The 26,211-nt window shown below is 39.6% G+C and overlaps 1 protein-coding gene across 11 annotated transcripts in view; it reads right to left on the bottom strand.

The window, feature by feature from the left end:
- The window catches only part of rbfox2.L (RNA binding fox-1 homolog 2 L homeolog), a 176,119-nt gene that overhangs the window by 104,076 nt on the left and 45,832 nt on the right, over window positions 1-26,211 (bottom strand). Inside the window, exon 1 of one of the 11 annotated variants that reach the window (XM_018256652.2) lies at window positions 25,587-25,616. Coding sequence (XP_018112141.1) covers window positions 25,587-25,601 — 15 coding nt within the window. The 5' untranslated portion in view covers window positions 25,602-25,616. 11 annotated transcript variants of the gene reach the window in all.

Here is a 26,211-nt window from a genome sequence, read left to right on the forward strand (position 1 = left end):
GGCAAATAAGCAACCACGACTGATCTGATTAACCTTTGTGTCACTGGATGCTTATAAAGTAGAAGTCACCTGCACATGTGTGGCAATGAGACCCTTAGCCTACATATGGAAAGACTAAACAATCAGCATTTTAAAAACAAAAGAATGCTGGGTTTGGGTAAATGCACAATATTGTGGTGCTATCTCAAGTAAGTAAATAACAATCCTTAAGTGATAAATCTGCTTGTGAAGTGATAATTTATTTCCCTGCCTGAAGAGCCGTTCCGCTGCCTTTCTTTCCCTGTGTGTTGACTGGCATGGGATCAGCCCATCATCTTTTCTATGCTGGTGTTATATGCAAACAGAAAACCTAATCTGCATGCCATTAGCCTTAAAGTAAGGGTGGGCAACTTGCAGCCATCCATATATTCTTGAACTACAACTCTTCTCTTTGCATACCTCAAGTAGCCAAATGCAGGCAAACAAGACACAAAGATAAAGTTGCATAAAAATTCGATCCATATGATTTTTGGACCGTGTGGATTGTCCCGACATTTTTCATACCATGGCGAGCGGTCGTTTCGTTGATCAGACAGGTTCTGTTGTTAAGATGGGCATAGACGCAAAGATAAAAGTCGCACAAAATTTGGTTTCATATGATTTTCGGTCCGTGTGTAGAATCCTCCTGATTCGTACATCCAATTGCAATCGTACCATTGCAATTGGTTGTTTATTCGGACAGTTTAGAAGATTTCTAACGGCTAACGATAATATCTCTGCATGTATTGCCTATCTGACAATATCAATGGGCAGGGCCGCCATCAGGGGTCTGTGTGGTCTTTTAACTGTGATGTGGAGTGGGCGGGATCTGGGGCGGGGCTTGGGTGCCAGGGTGGGTGGGGACCAGGGGGCCCCGAAAATGTTGTTGTACGGGGCCCCGCGATTTCTAATGAAGGCCCTGTCAATGGGTGAATGTCACTAGTATTTGTCGGACATAACTTTAGTCTGATTGCTGTCATGGCCATCGTCTGATTTGTTCTTTACTACTATATTTAATCTGAATGGTTAGATGCAGGTCAGAAAATTGTGTAGCATGATCATTTGTACAATATGAGGCTAGAATCTGCACGTCTATGGCCAGTTTTAGGAGTCAGACACAAACAGACTTTAGTGTGCACAAGCTGCCCAGCAATTCTCTGGATGACAGAGAGAAAATATTTGAGTGTGACCAAACTGTGCTAAATTTTATTGCCAGCAAGCAATATTATAGTGCCAAACATGGAATATTAAGTGATTATTTTTTCCCCAAGACCCATAAATATTTCTGCACAGGGATCCTGACGGTCCTGACATTTTCCCCTTATACTCAGTATATGTATGCATCTGTGTACTTATAGACACATACGAAGCAGTCAAATGTATATTTTATTCCTAGACATTTTCCCCTTATACTCAGTATATGTATGCATCTGTGTACTTATAGACACATACGAAGCAGTTAAATGTATATTTCATTCCTGTGCTACACATAATAAAGCTAGCCACCACATCGCATGGAAGACACAGACCATTGAGCAAACATAGCTTATTTCACGCTACATTCTTTATAGGCCTTTGAAATTTTAATGGGAACTTTTAAAAGAAAAAGCAAGATAATCAATTCTTTAGCAAAAACACTTTAAATAGCAAGCATACATTAACAATTGGTTCTTGCTTCGTGTATGTTTGCATCCATGAGAGAATAAAAGGGTAGCCCAGCCAGTTTTTCTGCTGTCAAGACTGCAGAAATATATTGTCACGGAAACATATTTTTTCAAAGCGATAGTGCTGCTCTAGAAGCACTAAAATCCATTTTTCAAAAGAACAAACAGATTTTTTTAAATTTACATGGGGCTAGACATTTGTCAGTTTCCCAGGTGCCCTCAGTTATGTGACTTGTTGCTCTGATAAACTTCAGTCACTCTTTACTGCTGTGCTGCAAGTTGGAATGATGTCACCCCCTCCCTTCCCCCCAGCAGCTTAAAGCTGGCCATAGACGTGCAGATTCTAGCCTCATATCAGACAAACGATCATACGGCACAAAGAACAAATAAGGCAATGTTGTGGCCAGAACAGCAATCGTACGAAAGTTATGTCCAAATTCTAGTGACAGTCACCCAATGATATTGTCAGATAGGCAACATATGCAGTGATATTATCATTAGCTGACAGAAATCTTCTAACCTGTCCGGTTGACTAAACAAACAATAGCAATGGTATATCCGGCCAATCCATACAAGGACCAAAAATCATACAAAACCAAATTTTGTGCAACTTTTTTTTTTTTTTTTGTGTCTATGCCAAGCTTTACAAGAGAACAATAGGAAGGTAACCAGATAACAGCTTCCAAGAAATAGTAAAAAGTCTCACTGCGACTACAAACTTTCATTGAATATGAGAAACAATAGCTTATCTGAAAGCAGTTCCATCATGAAGTGCTGGTTCTTTCTGAAAGCACAGGAACAGGAAAAATTACCTGAGATGGCTACCTACACACTAGTGATGTGGGGTCGGAATTACCTCGACCCACACACGACCCTAACCCGCCCTCACTTAACCGACGCCTGCATCCGACTTCTGGGTTCCTTTTATAGACCTGCGCCGACCAGCCCCGACGATGATATCACAAAACGGCGAGGTGAGCAGGCGCAGCATCTATAAAAGAAGAAACTGGAGATCGGAAGCCGGCTTTTGCCACCACCCGCGAAGAAGAGTGCAAGGTCGGGTATCGGGCTGGCCCGCACATCACTACTACACACCAATATTACAACTAAAAAAAGTAAACTTGTTGGTTCAGGAATTCAATTTTATATGGTAAAGTGAATTATTTGTAGTGTAAACAGTGTAATTTAAAAATCATGACAGCATCCTTTTAAGGGCAATCGATCAATGCACAGACAAGCATGCAAGAGTCATGCTAAATCTTCCACCTATAAAGGCACCTATTCCTCTTTAAGGAATACTGCTGTATGAACATTATCTGTTATTTGAAGTCTATGTGAAGCCCATAACGAGAAGATTTTACCATAAATACAGAATAATGTAGTTGCATGATTTATTCAGCCTTCAGGCAGGCTGGGGCAGCTATCTCTTCCTAATATTAGACACAGCAGGTCCTCTTACAAAGCCCTTTTTCATAAAATGTTACAGAAATATAGAGATGTAAATAAATCGTGACCTGCATAAACCAAGGATATGGTTGTTACCACCTCAACTGTACACATAGTAAACTACCAGGATAATCAGCACTGAAACAGCTTTTCAAAACTCTTGACACAGGTCTGCAACTAGGGTTATGCATTATAAAAAGAGATCAGTTCTAAAACAAGGGAAGATCAACTTCCCCTTTAAGGTAATATAAACAGTAAACATGAAATAATAGCATTCTTTCAGTAGAATTTTATGTCTGATATTACCATTTTTCTAAAATGTTACCTTTTAAATATGAATATGTTTTAAATTACCTCTCATATGTTTCTCAGCAGGAGTTCGGAATGCCTGCACCAGTCTAAACTTTTTCCAGTTAAAGCTTATGAAATGTGTTCACAGACATGAGAACATATTGGCAGATCAGTCAAGTTTCAAGAATAACTTGCCAAAATATTAAATCCACTGGTGAATTCAATAGTCAGACAAACAAGGGCCAGAGTAATTGGGGTTCTGCCCCAGTTTCAAGGGCATAAATCACCACTAAGTAATAAACTAAGAAAGCCAGTCCGATGTCTGGCGAAATGTCTTCAAGGAAAAAAAGAAAATACATCTTGATTTGACTTACTATAGATACATTTCTGCTACATTATGCAAAGAGAGAGAATAGCCCCATAGAAATCTAGAGCTTAGGAGGAATTGGTAGGAAGGTTATAAACCAAGTTTGCCCATACGTCATAGTATTTAGAAATGTAGTTATTATAAATAGAGGACTTACACTCTATTCAAACACTCTTTGTGGGTACTACCCATTGCTTCCACTTCAGACTTACAAGCCTCCAGGCTGCCATTATTATATGATTAGTTAACCTTTGCATTGCCCAGGTAAAATGTGGCAAGATTTTTTTCCAAGACATAGATCAAGGGATCCAGAGTTATTTTTATGGTACTGCCCAGTAAGGGTCAGGGCAGCCATCAGGATGGGGACAGGGGGGAGAGTTGTAGGGTGCCCGAGGGTAAGGGGGGCACGGCCACGCCACACTTACTGACTTCGGGAAGGCATAATGTGGTGGGGGGCGGACCTGTGGGGTGGGCTTGCTGTGGGTGCAGCCCAGGGGGCCCAGGAAATTGTCGTATGGGGCCCTGCGATTTCTGATGGCAGTCCTGGTAAGGGTATATCACTGGGTGGTACCACAAAAACTGAGCCATAAGTTAAATTCTTAACACTGTCCCTTTATATCTTACATATGTAGAGGATTGTATTGCATTATCCAATATCTACTCCCATTTTTCTTAGGGTAAAGTGGCTGTGACTTGTTTTCTAACCATCTGCACCTGATTTAGTGCACCTAATTCTAATTTTAGATATTTTAGGTAGTGATAAATGTAACAGGGATGCGCCAAACCCATTATTTTGGGATTGGTCCGAATCCCAAACTGGATAAGAAACCTAATTTACATATGTGATTTAGAGCAAGGCAGGGTTAAAAAGGAATGTGCATGTAGCAAGCAAGATGTACCAATGTCCTTGATTGTGTGACCTACCTTGTCTGATCTGTGCATCCTTAAAGAACAGTAATATCAGAAAATTCAAGCGCTTCAAAAGAATTACAATATAATGTAGTGTTGCTCTTCACTGGTAAAAGCTGTGTTGTTTGCTTCAGAAACTACTACAGTTTATATAAACAAGCTGCTGTGTAGCCATGGGGGCAGCCATTCAAAAACAGGATACACAGTAGATAACAGATGCGTTCTGAAAAACCCCATTGTATGCTACGGATCTTATCTGTTATCTGCTGTGCATCCTGTGCCTTTTCTCCTTTTTCAGCTTTGAATGTCTGCCCCCATGGCTTGTTTATATAATCTATAGTAGTCTTTCTGAAGCACACACCAGTTTTACCAGTGCAAAATAACACTACATTATATTTTCATTTCTTTAAAATATTTTCATTTTTGGTGTTACCATTTCTTTAAAATGTTTATTTAAATGATACACAATGGACTACAAAATATAAATGCTGCATGACATTTGAATAATTATATGACCCATATTTATCAAAAGTATTAAAGTGAAGATCAAATCACCGTAGGTTTAAATATGTTGGAAAAAGTTAAAAATTATTGAGGGGTGTACGAACTTTCACATGCATTCATATAAAGATACACAAACATACAAAGTGCATATGTAGTATGTCACCCCATTCTACAGATGAATGCATTTGCATGTCACAACTTGGGGGGGGGATAAAATGATCCAGCACCCAAAACTCGTTTGAAAGACTGCATATCGTATAAATTTGTAGTCTAACAGCTGTATCCATTAATAAAAGCCATATCAACACAAATCAATATGGGACCTTAGTTGCCCTTTTTGTGTTTCTGCCAGAAATCTGTTCAGCTGGCACTGGCCTAACTTAACTCTGCATGTTTGGCTCAGGGTGCATTGTCAAAATGTCGGTCTTTTGTCACCTCCGAATTTGCATATAATGCACCCCACACGCTCACTGTTACCTTTAGCATTCAGCTAATTATAAAGCAAATAATATCAGGAAACCTTAACAGCTTTAGTCTAACTACAACACATAATCTATGGATGCAAATTTTTGTTAAATAACATTTTGCTATTTTAGGTGTGTTTTTATGGTGCCAAGTTTGTTGGTATGTGTGGTGCATAATGTGTGTATATATATATATTGTCTAGTATGGTATAGTATAGGAAGTAATGGCACCAGACTGGTCATAATCCTTCTACATAAAAACTAATAAAATAGATTTTTTTTCAATATGAACCTCTAAATATATACAACAAGAAAAGCTACTGGAGCTTTCAAAATGGAATTAGAGAAAGAGACTGCTGTATTCTGTGCAATGCTCTTTATAGGTTGTCAGCTGCATTCTTTTGGACAGGGCACTATTAACCATAAGGGTCAGGGCACACAGGCAGATTTAGGAGATTAGCTACCAGCGACAAATCTACGGGGCGACTAATCTCCCCGAACTGCCTCCCTGTTGGCTAAAATATAAATCGCTGGCAGGATGGCACTCGGCGCTATTCATTTTCTGAAGTCATTTGAAGTTTCCTCATAATCTCCCTAAATCTGCCGGTGTGCCCTGACCTGACAAGGCTGGCCATGTATATTATTATCCCTCTGTATACACAGTTTTTTTCAGCTACTCTGAATTCCTCCCACAAATTATACAGGTAAGTTAACTGACCTCTGCTCGAACTGACCCTAGCGTGTCAAAATTGAATTTAGTTAATTTGCATTATTAAAAACAAAAATACTGAGACCAAACCTAGTCCTCAGTTTAGCTAAACAAAAATACCTTCTACCAAAATATTAATTACAAAAAATTGTAAAGACTGACAGATAATTTTAGAGCAATCACACACTCTCTGTGCTCCTCCTGCACTGGATATTGTACAGTGTGCAGCAGACAGATCTGCTCTTTGGCATCTGAATGTTGAACAGACAGAGTGAAGCGCATCTGCTGGAAAGGAACTCAGCACTTGTGCACTAGGGAGACATCCGTCAATGTCCATGGAGGAGAGAGAAGGAGGGGGTAAAACGAAGTGCCGAAGTGCGCAGACTTATCTAACCATTAAAATAGAACCTAGAATTCCTCAATACCTCCCTCTCCCTTGTTCTGTTATTTAAAATCTGTCACACTCTGGGATGTAGCTATAGAATCAGCTGGTACAGAGAGGAACCAAATGTGTGTTCCAAACTGTAATGTCATGTGACCTGGGACTACATGGCACTATTAAATTTTAAAAGCCCCTTACAGCCAGTCAGAGGATGTGTTAATAGCTAATTATTTGATTGATGGCAACCATTATTCAGTCATAACGCTTCTAGCTGCCATTCACAGGGCAAGTGAAGTTAGTTACCATGTAACTGGACATAGCAGCCCCTTTACACTCAACTGCTGGATGTCCTAAAGCATGCACAGCTCACCTCTGTAGCATCCCTCAACAGCAAATTTCAAAGCCAATGGACTTTTGGAATGACAATTAACATAGTGCTCCCATTGTATTGGAGTAATGAAAATCTCAAAATACCTGGAAGAACTCCAATATTATAAACGGTTTGCAGGTTTTACATTCTCCCCTAAATGGCAATTATATACCTTCACTTTAGTGAAAACCAGGGCAGCGGGGACAAAAGGTTGTGTGTCGGTCATTGGCATGACCACTCCCAGGTTATGACCCTTGAAAACTGCTAGTAAGCAAGATTTAGCATTTCGATCAACCTCAAGGGAACTGATTTTTAAAATTAATTACTCCTCCCCAAACAAGAGTGGTGTAGAGGGAGAATTAAATCAAGGCATTTATCTCCCCAAAAGCAAAACGGGAAATATTTTCAACAGTGAAAGTCACTAATTTAAAAAACCCTCTTTTTGACTCTACCTGGTGCTTCTCATTTATAATTGCATGGTACAGCTACTTACCTTTAGATCTGAGTGCCTAAGGCCACTGCAAATGGCACTGCAACCCTGGGGTGTTACTAGCACATAGTGATTATGAGCAAAGCGAAATTAGATTAGTGATTAGCATTGGACCAATATTCTTGGACATATTCACATATACGTCAGTTGCTTTGATAGGATTTTGCACGACTTTATATTATAGTTACATAGAGCCAGATGTGGGACGCCGTTATTTTCATGAAAATGCTGACTGGGCTGCTTTATCCAGAAGATAATTGAATCCGGCATAGACAGAAGGCTAAGAAGAACCTGGGAGGAGGCAATGCAGGCCTGAATGCTCATCATGACTCGCAGAAGCTTGTTTTACAGTCTTGCTGTTCTACCCCCTCCTGCAGAGTTTATGGGGTCAAAAGCACATCTTCCCTATAATTTGCTGTGTGTGTGTATGCATTTTCAGGATACTCACTGACCCAAACATATCGACCCTTTGAGATGCTGTAAATGTTACTGCTTCTCTTTATTGCACAATAAATCTGCTGGAATAAAGTGTGTGAGGACAGCAGAACTGATCAACATTGGTCCCAATGCCAACAACATACATATACAACCGACATGAATAGATCCCTCTACACACAAGCAATCGTACCGTAGTCTCTCCCACACACTTTCTAATATAATAGTGCCACTAAAATGTGAAAAATCTCAATAATTACTTCAATTCAAATGTAAAGATAAGTATTTAAAGCCACTCCTCACCAAAGTGGCTTTGTGTGACTCCAAACCTTAATATAATTGATAGTATGAAAGTTAAAGCATTGGTGAATTAAGTAGAAGTGGCTATCCATTATGAAGAGCATTATGTGCGCAAATAAACAGCCATGTATTAAACAGAGTTTTGTATTAAAGCGGTTGTTCACCTATAAATGAACTTTTAGTATGATGTAGAATGATATTCTAAGACAATTTGCACCTGTGTTCATTTTTTTTTTTATTATTTGCGGTTTTTGAGTTATTTAGCTTTTTATACAACAGCTCTCCAGTTTGCAATTTCCACAATTGGGTTGCCACAATTTACCAAGCTTTGATTTGAATGAGAGACTGGAATATGAATAGGAGAGGGCTTGCATATAAAGAGGAGAAATAAAATGTAGCAATAACAATAAATTATTAGACGTACAGAGCACTTGCTTTTTAGATCAGTGACCCCCCATTTGAAAGCTGGAAAGAGTCAAAAGAGGAAGGCAAAACCCCCCAAAAAAATAATGAAGGCCAATTAGAAAGTTGGTTAGAATTAGCCAATCTATAACATACTAAAATTTAAATTAAAGGTAAACCACCCCTTTAAACTCACTACCAAAAGCCCAGGGGTTAAAGGAGAGAGGGCTCCCATAGAGCTCCAGGGATTCTTGCCAAAGGAGTGCTTACAGTGCCATTATTTTGTTAACTCAACCACCCTGATACACTCCAGTAATGACAAGTGTAAAACACAAAGCCATCTGTACCTTTTAATGCCCCCCCCCTCTATGCATTTGCCTCTGGTGATTAGAATACCCAGCAAGTTATTCCCTGAGGTGCAGCAAATAAATAGCAGCTATTCATCATTTGAATATAAGTGCCAGCAAATGATGCATATTTCTGAAACATAAGCAAAGTGCTAATCTCAGTTGCTACATTTACAGAATCGTTGGGATTTTGTGCCTCCTGATCTCCCCCAAATGTGTCATTTTGGGCTGTTGTCCCAGCCTGGCATACAAATATAATAAACGAAAGAGCTATGTTTACTTCTTGATCAGCATGTTCCTATATCAGGAAATGTGCTCTGCTGACATCATGACAGCATCATCAAAGTATCACAAAATGTACAGCTGGGGTGTTCCATTCTATTGCCAGACTGGGCCACCAACCAATAGGACCAGGTGCTTAGAATCAAGAGACAAACAATTGTAATAATAGCTTATGTAACAGTTTAAGAATGGTTATTGCCAAAATGGGGGCAATTGAAAACACAAAAAAACGATTCTATCCATAGAACACATACTTAAGGAGTTAGGTAACCAAAACCTTGTTGGTAATTAGAGGTTAAATTCCCTTTATTTCCCAAAAACAGGGAGATATACTGAATTTTCTCCTACAACCAGTATACCTCAGTCACTGTAAAGTAAAATGTGTTATTTACCTGCATCAGAAATGCAAAACTCCAACACATACACTTTCAATAGTGACCCATTTGTTGAGTAGGGGGGTTTATGGCAGCAGGTGGCCCACCAGGCGAGAACTCCTGAAGCCAAAGTGCAGCCCCCACCCCTTAGTTCATGATGAACAGTAAAAGTTACCCTGCTCAGACACAAAACTTTGCCACTGCTAGACTTTGAATCTGAATCCTAATTTGCAAATGCAAATTAACCAAAATACTGGGGGAAAATGACCAAAAAAGCTACTTCTTATGAATTCAGGTTCCGCCACATCCCTACAATGTACACAGGTTGAGTCAAAGCAGACCCTGTTAGGAGACCCTTTCAATGACCAAATCACAATGGAGTCATTAAAGGACACTGTTCACCCCCATTTTTTTACCCAGCCAGTGGTGCAAGCTAATAGAGGCCCCACTCCAATTTTCAAAAGAAGTGACCCTGCCAGCACTAGGCTGCCCACACTAGGAGGGGATTCCTGGTGCGGGCTGCCATCTTGCAAAGTGCACTTTCACATAATAAGGGAGTCTCACAAGGTAACGTCATGCACATGCACATAATGACTGTTGTATCCCCCAACCAGTGTGTGGGCTCTATTAGCCTGCACCTCTGGCAGGGTTACAAAAAAAAAAAAGTGACCGGTGCCCTTTAAAAAGTGTTGTCACCAGGGCTACCATCAGTAATCATGGGTACCAAAAGTGCTAAATTAGTAGGGCTCTTCCCCAGTAACGGAACAAGTCGTTCCCGGGCCGGGTGAAGGCCATGCATACGGGCCCCCTCGGACGCATTTTTTCTAGTGGCTATTGACTGGCGCAAGTGTCCGACGGGCTGCAGGCTCAATCCACCCCTTGCACCCTCAGTAGTTCTGCCCCTGCCCTCTCCCATGGTGCCCCAATTATTATCCCACCTAGTTACTCTGGCTCAGAGTGGCAGACCATGCCAACAAGTAAAATGGAACTCTGGTTCAAAAAGCCTCCTACACGTATGCCCCTAATCTACCTGGAATGCCAGAACTATACCAAAATTCTGCCCATGACCCACCCAAACACCACCAACTCCCACACAAGCCTCACCCATTTTGTAGTCCACAAATTACATCTTTCCTATGCCATTGAAGCCCTAAGTCCAGTACCCACCGTGTGCCCCTGCTGATGGTACTCCTGGGTCTCCCTGTAATTAAGAAACCTCTCTAGGGCAGAGTAAATGAGGAACTTGCATATCTGATGATCATAAACGACTGTATTCGCAGTGGGGCTACAGTATTGACGCAGAGGATTCTGGTTTAGTGAGCATCATAACAAGGAGCAACAGATCCTTTGCAGCTGCATTCCTAGGCCCCACAAACGGCGATGAGAGGTCACCTGCTGAATATTAATAGGTAACCGATAAAGACAGTGAAAAGAAGTTGGGTACTGTTTCTAAAACAAGGCAGAATGGACATTGGCAGCACTACTTGTGGTTGTGACCACACTGATACAAAGAGAAAACGGATGTGGCCACAAAGTATTAGCTCAAGTTAGAGAAGGAAAAGAGAAAGTGTGAAATAATAAGTAAAAGCTTGGGGTCTGGAAAGTGGGGAAATGAGCAGCATGGTATGGTTAAAAGAGGACTAAAGCTTGGCAAATAAATAGCCTACAAAGCCTGCACCTTGTGTTTCAGGCTTCTCTATCATCCCATGGCCATCACGCAATTTTTTGACAGCCAAAATGTTTCTACAAAAATGCCTCCAGTGGCTCCCCATTGTTGTTTCTTCTGACTGAAAGCACATGTACTCGCCTACTATCCCACACAATATTAGGCTTTAGTAATTATTACAGGTTCATAATAAGTAACAAGGGAGCAGTGACCATAATGAAAGCATGGAGGAGGCTCAGACTGCGAAGTGGGGATGAGATCCTACCTAGTGTGGTGGATCCTATACAGAATAGCTAAGCACACTAGAAGAGAGACCCATGTATCCACAGCCATTTGGGCTTTTGCTTGAGTAAGTAAAGCCAGTGAAAGAAGAGATGATTTATTTTAACAAATCATGAAGAAGCATGATCATAACGCTATGCCATACATATTATGAAATAAGGGCATACCATAATGTTGTACTGTTTATGAAACGAATATTTACATATTAAGTTTGCTGTCCTTTAAAATCAAATACTCATTACTCATGACCTCTTAGTTGCACACGGAACATCTTCACTTGATATATACATATGTGAGATGGCCATTCTCCAAATACCAGTCTGTTTTACCCAGCCACTTCAATTGGTATCTAGAAAACACCTGTTAGCAGTGGTGGAAGTACTAGGGTGCACCCCCTGGGGCCTGCTGAATGCTCTGCACCCGGGCCCCAAGCCGGATAGTTACGTTGCTGCCTGTTAGTACATAGCATGGGTTACTGCTGACAAATATTTAGTATTTCCAGGTTCATATTCAATCAAATCAATGGTTAAAAAAAATCCTGTTTACGTATTCTATAAAACACGTCTCACTTCAGTCATTACAGTATCAGAAGCACCTTGTTAGCTTCGTATTCACTGTTCTCAAGTACAGTTATTTATTCTGTCAGTCATTCTATAACAATGTTAGCATATACAATATATAGTAAAAAACATATAAACTGTTACCGCCTCTTAAACACATATTTGAAAAAAAATGCACTAAACTACATAAACTACAATTGACCATGATTGCCTGTACCCCTAAACACAAACATCACATTCTATGTTTTCTTGTACACAGGGGAGGGGATAAAACCTCTTTTCTCTAATCCTATTGATGAATATAAGAACAACCTTCCTATGTTCTAATTAATATATATAAGGAATCTCTTCCTCTGTATTGAGCTACACAGATATTATGGCTCCTCCTCCATTTAATGAGGTTATCTGTCTGCAAATCTTCAGATTTATGGTGCTGTAAGAAGACTCCCCGCTCAGCCACGGACAGGCTGCTGAGACTGCAGAAAATAATACACTAACCTGAATACAGATGAGAGGGGAGAAAGCAGGCAAGCAGGCTCACTGACAGACACCCAGATGTATGTGCAGGCAGGCTAGAAGCTACAATGAGAGGATTTAATGCTAGAGATTACCTATATTTGGGCATATAGGCATATTTGGCACACGGATATATATACAGACCAACAGCCAATTACTTGTGACAAAAAAATTATATGAGTAAAAAGAAAAATGCAAAAGCAGTAAAATAGAGAGATGGTGTGAGAAATAGAAATATGGATAGGGAGAAATATGCAGAGCAGCAAAATTACTCCCAAAAACATATAGCACCTCTCTACTTAACATCTGACTACAACTAGGAGTGTTCTCAACACAGCAATGTACTGACCTTCCCTCTAATCAACCCAGCACATCATTTTACTGTTTATTACTATTTTAGTAAATTGAGCATAATAGTATATACATTAAAATTTAAATATATAAGTAAGACACGCAATTTTTGTCTGTGGCAGCACAGTGAGACTTCCATCAGTATAAAACAGGCACTGCTCACAGTTAACATTCCACTCTATAGTTATCTAAATCTGATTGGACAGTTAGTCCGGTTTTGAACATACTGCATGACCACTCGGGCACATGTCATCTCAGAGTGAGGACACATGGGGTTACTAGCAGCAGATACATTTCACAGCTACAAAACACCAGAAAATACCCTGCCATAGACAGTGCTGAGAATTGCCTCTGCTAATTGAAGAAGGAAAGAACTACTCTCGCACACCCTGGCCGTCCAGACAAACGCAAATCCCAGGTGCTCGGTGATAGAGGAACTGGGCAGCCTCAAAAGTAACGTGGAAACAGAACACACCGGCACAACATGGGTACTGCTAGCAGGTATAACCTTGCTCGTTTATTGCAAGGTTATTGCATCCGCAATAAACAAGCAAGGTTATACCTGCTAGCAGTACCCATGTTGTGCCGGTATGTTCTGTTTCCAATTGCCTCTGCTAAAACATACATATGGGGGTTATGTAATAAAAGGCACTACGTTTACCCAGGAGCAGTATCTTATAGCAACCAAGCAGCAGGTAAAATTTACTGGTCACCTGTTTAAAAGCAAACATCTTATTGGTTGCTATGGGTTACTGCTCCTGGGCAAACTTAGTGCCTTTTATTACATATAGGGAATAGTGACTTAGTAAAGTCAATTATCACTATTGTCTATTTTGTAGCCGTGACAAGTAGCTGCTACTAGTAGCTCTGTGTGTCTTCACCTTAAAGGACCAATAACACTTGAGGATTTTTCAACCTGCATGTTTTAACTTTAAGCCTGATTTATTTAGCGCTGCGAGAGGCGAAGGCAGCACCCAGGTCAGCCATAAATCCTCTACAGCAGCGCAGAAACTGACTTCCGGCTTAAGAAGAAGTCAGGTCAGTAGATGTGGAGCACGCACGTAGGATAAAGCTGAGGGCATGTCGCCATATCGCCCTATTTCTGAGACACAGCACAACTGGAAGAAGATGTCCATTGTGGAATTTTTTAATAAAGCATTACAAATGGTGAACATTGTGCTTGAAGGAGGAGGTATTAGAGGGGGCAATAATATATTTTTTTTAATTAAAATTTTTTTGTGTTACTGGTCTATGGGCACACAGGCTATTGTTAGCGGCTGTTGTCAGCATGCTTATTTTTGCAAGCTGAGAGAAGCAGATCTGGTCAGTGCCCCTGCTCCATTAATTTTAATCCAATCAGCCTGTGTGAGCTGAGGCATCTCAGTGGAGCTGAAGCTGAGGTCAGCCCAGAGATGCCTCCTTTCATGTATTCGTGCTGACCACAGCTTCAGCTTCGCCGAGTGTGAGCGCCCGCAGGCTGATCAGATTCCAATCAACGGAGCAGGGACACTGAGCAGATCTGATTCTGAGGCTGACAATAGCCGGAGCGTTCATCATGTGTGCCCATAGACTAAAGGTTACAGTTTGAAAAAATCATCCTGGGCCTCCTATAGTCCTGGATAATAACCTTATGCACCACATAAGACAGCATTGATTTACAAAAAAACTTGAGTGGCCTGCACAGAGGCCCAACTTCAACCCAAATGAACACCTTTGAGATACATAGGAATACCGATGCCAGTCTGGCCTCATATCAATATCAATGGTTTTGAAATGAGATGCAGGACAGGCAAGTATATATATATATATATATATATATATATATATATATATATATACTTTTAGCCATATAGTGTACCCCTCGCTTACTGTCAGATCTACTTCTTTGGGCTAAATAGAACAATGCTGTCAATGATTAATTTACGCAATATCCATCTGTTGGATCCACATGCCAACTGGTTGGATACTTGGCCAGTCATCCAATGTATGGCCACTTTACTGCAGGAGACACGTCAGGAAACACTGGGCCCCTGATGTGATTTCATGATTCACACTCTTATTTGACATTGTGCCTACAGATCCATGTGACACGGCTCACGCTCCTAATAGGAACTGTGTATACAGCTGCCAAGAATATATAACTGCAGGCAAGACAAATACCTATAAGGAATTACCACATCCAGACAAACTTGCATACAAATTGAAATAAACATTGATTTGGCGTGCTTCTGATTTAACCAAATTTATAAAAAACTATAGCTTAGATGTGTGGACTCTGGAGCAAAACCCCAAACCTGTACTTGTGCGCAAAACAAATTTTGAGGCTAGTGCATACAACAAAATGTGGTATGCAAAAGAATTTTGCTTGAAAAAAACAGTAAAAATACTGTACTGGTTCTAAAAGTGCTCACAAAAGGATTTTCTGCTTGCATAGCCAAGAAGAAAATAGCTCCAGATAATATGTATTGAATATTGCATGCAAGATTGCTCTGGTGTGCAAAGAATTGAAAATTAGAAGCACAGAAACACTAAGATATTAATGAGAGCCTCAAATAATCATATAACCCTACTTTAAAGAGACACCCTTATAGAGGGCCATCCATAGTTACATTTTCCTTGCACCAGCTTTGCCCTGTGTAAAGAAGCAGTGTGAACACGTTGCCTCTGTTCTTTCAACTCTATCACCTTTCTGAACAATTTAAATTTGTATTGAGAATAGTAATAGCATTGTATTGCTCCCCTGAGGGCTAATGCATACAAGTGCTCTCTTGTGTATCATGCCGAGACAACACTAAAAAAACATGACAATCAGATATTTTTTGCATTTATTTCTAATACTATTATATGGTTTTTTTTTTGTTAGTTGATCTCTTCCATCTTGCAGAGAATAAATTAGATCATAAACCAACATATGTAGTAAAAGGTAAAGCAGAGTGCAGAGAACATATAACTGCATGCAATGCTGCATAAAAAAACATGCATGTATAAACATAACATTCAGTAAAGATACCTGTAGATTAGTCCTAAATGTGGCACTGGGGGAATACAATGCTATATTCTTTTAGATAAGGGATTTCATATTAGCATTCTATCCAGACAATGTTGAATAGAATGTAGCAGTGTAGCATTTTAAAATTATCCTTTCAGAGAACAGTTATTCAATTATTTGGGCTTATGAGGCACCATGGCCCAGGCGCAGTTGCAACCCCCATACAGTGAACAAGTAAACAGCACAGAAAGGGTCTATTTCATAACCTCCCTACTGTCAACACTTTAAACCATATGTAAAACAATGCAATCACCTAACAGTACTGCAATCAATGGTGAGTCGGCCCTCCAATTACGCTGAACAGAATATGCTCACAACAAGTCAATGCAAGTCTGATATCAATAGCACACATACTTGTACATGCAAGAATGGAATTTGATACCAAGATTGTCCGGTTCAGGATATATAGATATATATATATATATATATATATATATATATATATAAATAAATATTTATTACATCACCATAAAAGTGCACATTCATACTGTCAACGTTTCGAGCCAATGGGGCCCTTTCTCAAGTCATATATATATATACGTATATTTATAAAATATAATGCTTACAATTAATTCTACACAGATGTAAAAGAGGCACATTGCCCAACAGCATGTCTTTATTTGGCCACTTGCAAAAACAGGAAAGCCACCATAAACACACAGCAATTCTAATGTTCTGCAGTGCAAAAATCACTGGCCAGTCCTTTTGCAGGTTAAGCAGCACACACTATGCTTCAACGATTTCCAATGCTTCACTGACAAGGATGAAAAAGTGCTTTATAAACAGTGGACGCTCCTCTCGCCCGCAGCCTGGAGTTGTGCTCATGTTTACAGTCAGACAATGGCACATCTGCATTGCACAATGAAAAATGACACCAGAGATAAATACACAGATTATATGCAGCTCTGCTCAAAAAATAAATATGTGTTAAGTACTACTTTCATTTACCACTCGAGTAATAATAAATGGGGGAAAAAAACATCTAAAAGTGAAATTGTTGCACTGCAGAGATCACTCAGCAAAGAGTAATGCAGCTACTGAAAGGACAGGTATGTGAACAATCTGCCACACCTTCTTACTCCCTTTACCTGATCCTAAGGCATACATCAGCAATGAAAGAAGCCCCAGAAGAAGGTAGCCACAAACTCAAATTAAGGGACGAATTCTAAAAGAAAAAGCAGATACTTGGTTTTCATTTCTACATCATTATATGTATGCTTTAATTATATAGCACCTACAAATTTTCATTACAACGATTATAGATCATATACACCAAACCTTGCCCTAGTGGTAGCCGAGATTAGAATCTAAGGCCCCTATCATATGCACAGTCATTTTATTAGAAGCCAATTAATCTGCCAGCAGCATTTTGGTGTGTGGGAGGAACCGGAGAAAGCCCACACAGAAACAGTGAGAACATAGACTCTCTGCAGATAGTGCCCTGATTGGAATCAAACAGTGCCCCAGCACTCCAAGGCACTAAACTCAGCACCACTGTGCTATACTGGAAATGTCTTGCTTAAACTAATGCCACACAGGGATGAAACTCACCTGCTAAATAAACGCAGGCCATGAATCAGTCCCCTACGCTGGAATAAGCCCCTTACCTTGCCTGCTCCAGGGGATCCATAGTATCAGTCCAAATGCAGACACACATTTCTGCAATGAAACAGGAGAGTTTGCATTTCAGAGTTTCAACCCTGGGTGACATTAGCCTTCATTTTGAAGGAAAGAAGAAGGGATGAGAAATCATTTCCAGAAATTAATTAAAGCTAAAAATGTTAACATTATGCCAGTTCAGAATTACGTGTACTTGGCATGCTGGCCGATTTCACGTGAGCAGGACTCATTCCATAATGAATAAAAAGAAACCTAGAAACACAAAATCGAAAGAACTGGAATGTTACAGTGCTGCAGATTCTATCGATGCTACACTTCTTTCTCAATGCCATGTTGGTAGTAAACAAGAGGCATGGCATATTATCAAGGAGAGTCTAGGAACTGTAAAATCAACGTCAGCTTAAGGTACTTTTGTATAAGCACTGTAAATTCTATGGCTATGGGCAACTTCACTGGTGATGTTTTTCTCCAATGTTTTACACAGCATGATAAATCGACCCCATGATGTTTTGAAGTTCTGTACAGCACAGGCCAACCATAGCTGTGTCTCCAAAGATCTGCAACTCCAAAGATGCCCTTAGTAGCATCACATCTTTTTTTCTGTGAATTCATAGCACATGCCCTGTTCTGCTGTCAGTTATCTGAGCTTAGGGATTGGTAACATACTGCATACAAAAAACATAATTACTAATCAGCCTTGTATTTAAGATTCTCATTATATGGCAGTTCCAAAACCAGAGCAATAAGCATCAGAATTTAATAATCAGCCCTTAAAAATTACTGAAAACTGTATCATGAACAAGCTCTAAAAATGTGCATACAAGCACATCACTAACAGAGAGAGAATAACAGAATCCATAGTAAGGAGAAAACAAGTACAGGTATGGACCTGTAATCCAGGGATCTTTCTGTAATTTGGATCACCATATATCGAATCTGCTAAAACATTTAAACATGAAAGAAACCCAAAATTATTGGTTTGCCTCCAATAAGTAGCATTATATCTTAATTGGGATCAAGTACAAGGTACAGACTTATTATTACAGGCATTGGATCTGAATCATGAATGCTAGGGACCTGGGGTTTTTTAGATAAGGTTTTTTTCTGTACTTTTTTTCCATAATCTCGATACCTTAAGGTTACTAAACATTATTTAAAAATTATTTAAACCCAATAGGGTGTTTTACCATCAAAAAGGATTAATTACTGTATATCTTAGTTAGGATCAAGTACATTATTACAGAGAAAATGTTTTTTTAAAATGTGAATTATTTGATTAAAATGGAGTCTATAGTAGATGGCCTTTCGGTAATTCTAGGTTTTCTGGAACAGGTTTCCTTATAATAGATCCCATACATGTACACACAATGTAGAAACCTTCATTAAATTAAAAAAAAAAACACTACTAAAAAGAACACCATCATCTTCCACTCATATGAAAACAAATTTTTGCTTCGGGAAACGCCAGACTTCACTTAACTATGTCAGACGTTATTTCGTGACAAATACTCACTTATCAAAATGAGAAATTTTGTCCTGGCAAGAGAATGCTGGCGTACTTTTGCCAGTTATAATTTGGCAGCACCAGTGGCGTAACTAGATATTACTGGGCCCCAAAGCAAATTATTTTTCAGGCCCCCAAAATGTTTTGGGGTTGACTTGTTTCTCCAATATTTATTGAAATTGTATATGAATTAGGGCCTCATGTGGCCCCTATACCTCCTGGGCCCCCCTGCAGCCGCAGGGTCTGCTTCCTCTATAGTTACGCCCCTGGGCAGCACGAAAGTTTCTTAGCAAATTTCCCCTTCTGTTACTTTCTTCCCAGTGAAGGTTTAAATATGGCACGTATATAAAAGTTCTTTGGAAATATAAGTGATGTTGGTGAAATTGCTGGAAGTGACCAATTATTATTAAAAGGTTCCAAGGAACAAAATAAAGACCGTTGTGAACAATGCAGGATCTTACCATCTGAATTTGAGTTGTAAACAATGCAAGGGCCAGTTAATCTCAGTACAGATACCTGTAGGCAGACAGACTTTCATGTCGGGGGCCGCCAGTTGGGCAACAGAAGACCATGAGCCCACCCTAAAACAAATGTGGCAACCTACACTGAGGTTCTGTTTGGCAGTGAACCTGGTTTTTAAACAATCAAAACTTATTTAAAAATAAGCACCTGCTTTGAGGCCACTGGGAGCAACATCCAAGTGGTTGGAGAGCAACATGTTGCTCACGAGCTACTGGTTGGGGATCACTGCTCTACATCATACATACTAAAAGTTAATTTAAATGTGAAAGACCTCTTTAAAGGAGAATGAATACCATTTTATAATTGGTACCCCAAGGTGACTACTTTTACTTATCTGACACCCCGGGTTGGTGCTCCTATCAGCAGAAAACCCCACCTGCCCGGAGTTCTTATAGCGAGCACCACGGAGAGATCCTCTTCCTGTTTTTAAATTTTCTGGAGTAGAGTAGAGCAAATAGCGGGCTTTTTTGTTAAAGTTCGGCTTTACTTTTCGCTCTACTGTGCATGTGCAGCCATGAAAAGGCTCAAAAAAGCTAGAAGAGGATCTCTCTGTGGAGCACACTAGAAGAACCCCAGGCCGGTGCAGTTTTCTGCTGATAGAAGCATCAGTCCAGGGTGTCAGGTAAGTATAAGTAGTCACTTGAGGTATATTTTTTTATTTATTTGTCCTTTAAAGAGATGAAAGCAAATACATGATTTGCTTTGAAAACCTTAGAAAACAATTCATTCCTGTTACTATATCACCTCAGTGTTGTAAAATATAATTTCCTTTGTAATGGAGAATGCCCAGATTCAGGAGAATCAAACTGCTCATCGTCGCTAGATGTAAAGCTCACTTCATAATTAATAACGGAAGCTACCGCTCTCTTTAACAAAGCCTTTAGTTTTCTCTTGCTTACAGGGCCATAAATCAGTAAATTACTTTCCTTGCAATATCTAACTCACTTACATTAGGCTATTTAATCATGTATGAGTTAGCCAACTCAGCCTCCTTGTCAATTGTTGTCAATAAATGTCCACAGGCAAGAGAAAGCATTTATGTGTGCCTGGAATCCTTCTGTAATATGCAATACTGACTAATGCAATCTATGGTGGCATAAACACTAGTTATTTTTTGCAAAAAATAAAAAATAAGTGATTAGGTCTGCAAAGTTGCAATTAGTTACAATAAACACAGCAATTTTCCTTTACAATTGATCTCAGAGGAGTAGCACTGATATGACACACTTATGTTCACAAGGGATAGGGTAAAGATGGCTTGAAAAGATCAGAAACATAAATAAGACAGACTTGCTGGTGAATCCCTGGTATGTGGCGGGGGTTCTGAATGAGTTGCAATTTTAACGCACATTTTAAAATAGATTCTACCAAAGTATTTGAGGCATGAGCGTTTGTGGATGGGGCTCATTAACCTATGGTTACACTCAAATCTAGTTTTGATGTCTTTCTTCTCAAATGATACAATCTTTAAAGGGATAACTGAAATGAGCAGTATTCTGCAGGTCTACATGGTGGGAATTGAAGTGAATTTGTTCTCAAAAGTGAGAGCAATGTTCTACAAAACAATTTCATATGCTGCATTTTAGTCACATTCCCAAGTAGCACCTATCTGAGATATTAAATATATTTTATAACTTTCCCCTGCAAATACAACCACCACAATGGTGACAAACTGGTTCCAGTAAAGACTGCTAAACTGTTGCCCTTACTATCTATGAATTGGTAAATGTTGCCAATTAGCAACACAATGAATTGAGACATTTTAACCACTACTTCCCCCCCCACACACAAAGGGGTATTTTTATCAAAGAATGAAGTTAGAGATCACCACAGTCCGCTAGAGTGAAATTCCACCACTCTCCATTCATTTCTATGGGATTTTGAAAGGCGTATTTATCAAAGGATGAGCTTTCACCCATTGATAAATACGCTTTTAAAAATCCCATAGAAATGAATGGAGAGTGGCAGAATTTCACTCTAGAGGACTGTGGTGATCTCTAACGTCATGGTTTGATAAATATACCCCAAACACGAAAAAAAAAAACCTTACCCCACAGCTGCAGGACAATGGCAAGCTCAATTTTTTCAGGCTGAATTTTATGACAACCACTGCCTGTGTTCACCTTTACTGTAACTATTACTGTGTTACAGACAGAAAATCAACTTTTGGGCTTCATTATTTATTTGTTTTGTAATATTTAATGATTAGCTTTTCTATTCTGATTCTTTCTAGCCTGCAGCTGAAACTGCCGTCTGGTTGCCAGGGTCACTGACCTCATCAACCAAAAACAAGTCAACTATGAGGCATCAATCTAACTGTTGTTCATAATTTTCATTGCTTGTTATTCTTTTTGGGCCCTCTACTGTTCATCTTGCAACTTGGATGCTAGGATAATCAACCAGCTAGTCACCAGATGACAGTTAATATTCCAAGTCTTTGAGCAGCAGAACAAAAAAATTGTAAAGAATATTAAAAAAAATATCACAAAACATATTTTTTAAAAAGCAAGGCCTACTGCAAATTCTTAGAATTCTGTTGCCTACATCATACGAAATTTTAAAGGTAAAGGAAAACTGCACTGGCCCAGGGTTCTTCCAGCGAGCATTACGGAGCGATCCTCCTCAGGCTTCTTCTTTCTTGAAATTTCCCCGTGCAGAGACATGTGCAGTAGAACGAAATAGTCGACTTTTTAGTTAAAGTTTGGCTTTTCTCTCTACTGCGCATGCGCAGCCGCGAGAAGAAAGAATATGCCGGTGCAGTCTTCCGCTGATAGGAGCACCGGCCCGGGGTTTCAGGTAAGTATATACAATCACTTGGGGGTGCCTAACATTTGGCACCACCAAGTGGAAGAAGAATTTCCTTCTCCTTTAAGCTATTTGATTGACAGTGTTTTATCACTTTAAGAACACCATTTTCCCTAATGCAGCTCTTTAGGGCTGACAGTGGCTTAAATATTTATATATTTATTTAAGAATAAAACACTAGAACTCTTTTTCTTGCCTAGAACATTCTAATTTAAACTAGATAACCCCTTTTTCCTCATTATGTCTAGTATTCTAGCCTATGATAGAGCCTATAGCTCATAATGAAGTCTAGCAGAACCACCGCCAATAGAACAAAAAAATAACATGTTTGCAGTTTATACATATCTGTAAGTAGAAAGATGTTATCTGCTATCAGTCACTTTAACAATAAAATTGCATTTAGCTTTCTATTTCCATTAATGACAGTTAATGAAGTACCCCTGTTTCACCCTAGATCTTAGCAGAATAGAATTGCAAAGTTCAAGGGAAAACTTTACTCCTAACCAGTTAAAATGTTGAGCAGACAAAAACAAATAGATAGAAAATATTTTTTTATTAGTAAAGCTAGCTAGAGGGGACACAACCCTCCTACTCCAAATAGCATAATTCAGTAAATGTTTCATACTGCACTTGCATACCTGCTTGATCACAAGCACACAGCAGTTTCTCACATTTACCATTTATTAGATGTACATTATTAAACAATAAAACATATCATCATACCCAACAGCAGAGGTGTCTCTGTGCTCCATGGTCCCATAGCTCCACCCTCCTACTAGGAAGCAGGGAGACACCTCTGCTGTTTTAGTATGATATTATGTTTTATTGTTTAATAATATAAATCTAATAAATGGTAAATGTGAGCAACTGCAGCCTGATTTGCAACTATTGCTGTATATATTCAGCACACACAGCAGATCTGAAAAAGTATTATTAGCAACATCTAGGTGCCAACGTATTCAAACCTGCAGTTTCCATTGAAGCATTAAACAGCATTTCAATTGATCCTGTTGCTCTGCATGCATTAAATATTATTTGAAAATTAGATATTGGGGAGCAACAACCATCAGTCATAGGAGAATGGTGTGCAGAGTCAGATAATTAATAATAAATCACAGAAGAAGAGAAAGAGAACTGACCCATGTATTTGCACCTTCCCATCCACAGCCCCTGAAACTCATGTGTATAAATAAATAAAACTTAATTTTTAATAAACCATTAAAGGAGAAGGAAATTCCCTGGGCGCAAAAACCCTCCCCCCTCCTCCCCCCTGGCCTACCTGTCCCTCCGGGAAAATGCCCTAACTTGTTACTCGCCCCTCTGCGCAGGTCCTGTGCACTGAGTTCACAGGCGCCATCTTCTCCTGAGCGGTCTTCTTCCTGCTTTGACTGGCGTTTTTGGCGCATGCACAGTAGGAGCATTTACCGGTACGGATTTACTGCGCACGCGCCAAAAGTCAAGAAGTTGACATTCGGCACATGCGCAGTAGATCCGTACTGGTAAATGCTCCTACTGCGCATGCGCCAGAAGAGGACGATTAATCCAGGAAGAAGACCGCTTGGGAGAAGATGGCGCTTGTAAACTCCGTGGACAGGATCTGCACAGAGAGGTGAGTAACATGTTAGGGGCATTTGCCCGGGGGACAGGTAGGCCAGGGTGGAGGAAGGGGGGGCAACACAGGGGAGGGGGGAGGGATTTTTGCACCCAGGGGGTTTCCTTCTCCTTTAAAATTGATGTCCAGAATTTACAATTAAAAATTACCTTTTTTTGGAAATACCCTCTATAAAGGCAATAATCTCTCTGTCTAGCTTTTTGCTCCATTAGGAGCTTGAGTCCACCATCTTTGGCCAGATTGCATCGCCTTCCCGTTTGTCTGTGCACATGCACCGAACCAAATGTTATTTCTAAACTTCAAGCTTTCGGAAATCATCAGCTAAGGATCTTTTTACGGGGGCAAGCTTCCGCAAAATTACTACACTGATAGACTGTAATAAGGTACGCCTTTCCCTGCACTCCTTATGTTTATCCTTTTCTTGTCCTTTAAGCATGTACTATAGATAATATGGGCGATAGGTACCTTGGTTTTCCAGGAGTTTCCCTATTATAAATAGTAGTAGACACCACAGAGATTAAAAGCCTAAGGCACATAAACAGTGTGCGATGTTTGAAATAGATTCTATTATTCCACCAAAGGAAAAAAAAAATGAAGTGTGAATTTAACTGCGTGCCATGTGCACAACACTGCAGATCAATTGAGAGACACACACCACTATATAAACGTTGCAGGGTTAATACATTATGCCACTGTGTGGCTGTTTCTCAGGCTTGCTGCTAAATAGATCCTCAAAGGGCTTCCATCATCCTAAAAACTTCACATCCTTCTTTATATTACATGCTGCTAACAGGGTCAGCCCCAAAAGGGTGCAGTTTCACACAGAAAAGTGTCTCTCCCGCAAAGCAGAAAGTTATATGGGCAGTACATTTTACAACCCTATTCTCAAAGTTTAGCAGACCGCTAAATACATTTCTGTATAAATTCAAAATAAAAACAAAATCAACCAATTATGTATTGAATAATATATGCAGATGCAAATTATACACACACTCTTGTGTTATTATAGATATATATATATATATATATATAGATATATATATACACATATATACAAACACACACACACACACTAATTAAAAATATATATTAATGTGCACTAACACTTTTTTTCCAATATATTGTACAACAATAAAACCACTGGATTGTGTAATGTATGATACAAGTATGTTGTAAGCATAACAAATGAATAACATAGTTTTCTTAAATCAAACCAAAGCCTTTCACCCTAAGCTAGGCAGGTAGTTAAATTCCACTCTCCAGATGCGGGTTGCTATACATTGCAGTCAGGAAGCCTTACTCTATTCCTTATTTGCTAGGGACCCCTATCCCCAGCAGTACTCACCCATACATACATCATCCTATGAGACCAGCACAGGAATTACGGAGCTTGTTGGACTGAGGTGATTCTCACCAGTTCTCTCTCTCACGGCTGTCTCCCTGTTTCCCTGCTCTGGGACATGGCAGCCCTTGCTGTATGTCAGCGCACGCCCCGTCTCTTGCCTCAGGGAGAGGGAGGGGAAGATGAGAGAAAGAGGAGAAAGTGAAAGAGTGTTGGGGGAAATGAATGCAGTGGGTATTTAGGTAGAGCAGAGAGAGAGAGGCAAAGGGGTAAGAAGTAAAGGAGAAGGGTGACGGTGGAAACATAAGGGCTACAGCACAAACATGCATAATAGGAGAGAAGAATTAATAGGCGGCATGAGGTAAAATGAAAAGGTGACAGAACATATGCAGGCTTGGTTATGCAAGCAAGTCAAGTGTTATTGTACAGCTGGATGTGTATTTGTACCATTAGTACAGGTATGGTACCTGTCACCCATGCAATCTGGATATACATTGAATCTGCTAAAAAAAAAAAAAAAAAAAAAAAAAAACATTTAAAAATGAAATAAACCCAAGATTGTTTTGACTCCAATAAGTAACAATTATATCTTAATTGGGATCAAGTACAAGGTACGGTCTTATTATTA

The sequence above is a fragment of the Xenopus laevis genome, chromosome 4L, assembly GCF_017654675.1.
Source record: "Xenopus laevis strain J_2021 chromosome 4L, Xenopus_laevis_v10.1, whole genome shotgun sequence".
Classification (NCBI taxonomy): Eukaryota; Metazoa; Chordata; class Amphibia; order Anura; family Pipidae; genus Xenopus; species Xenopus laevis.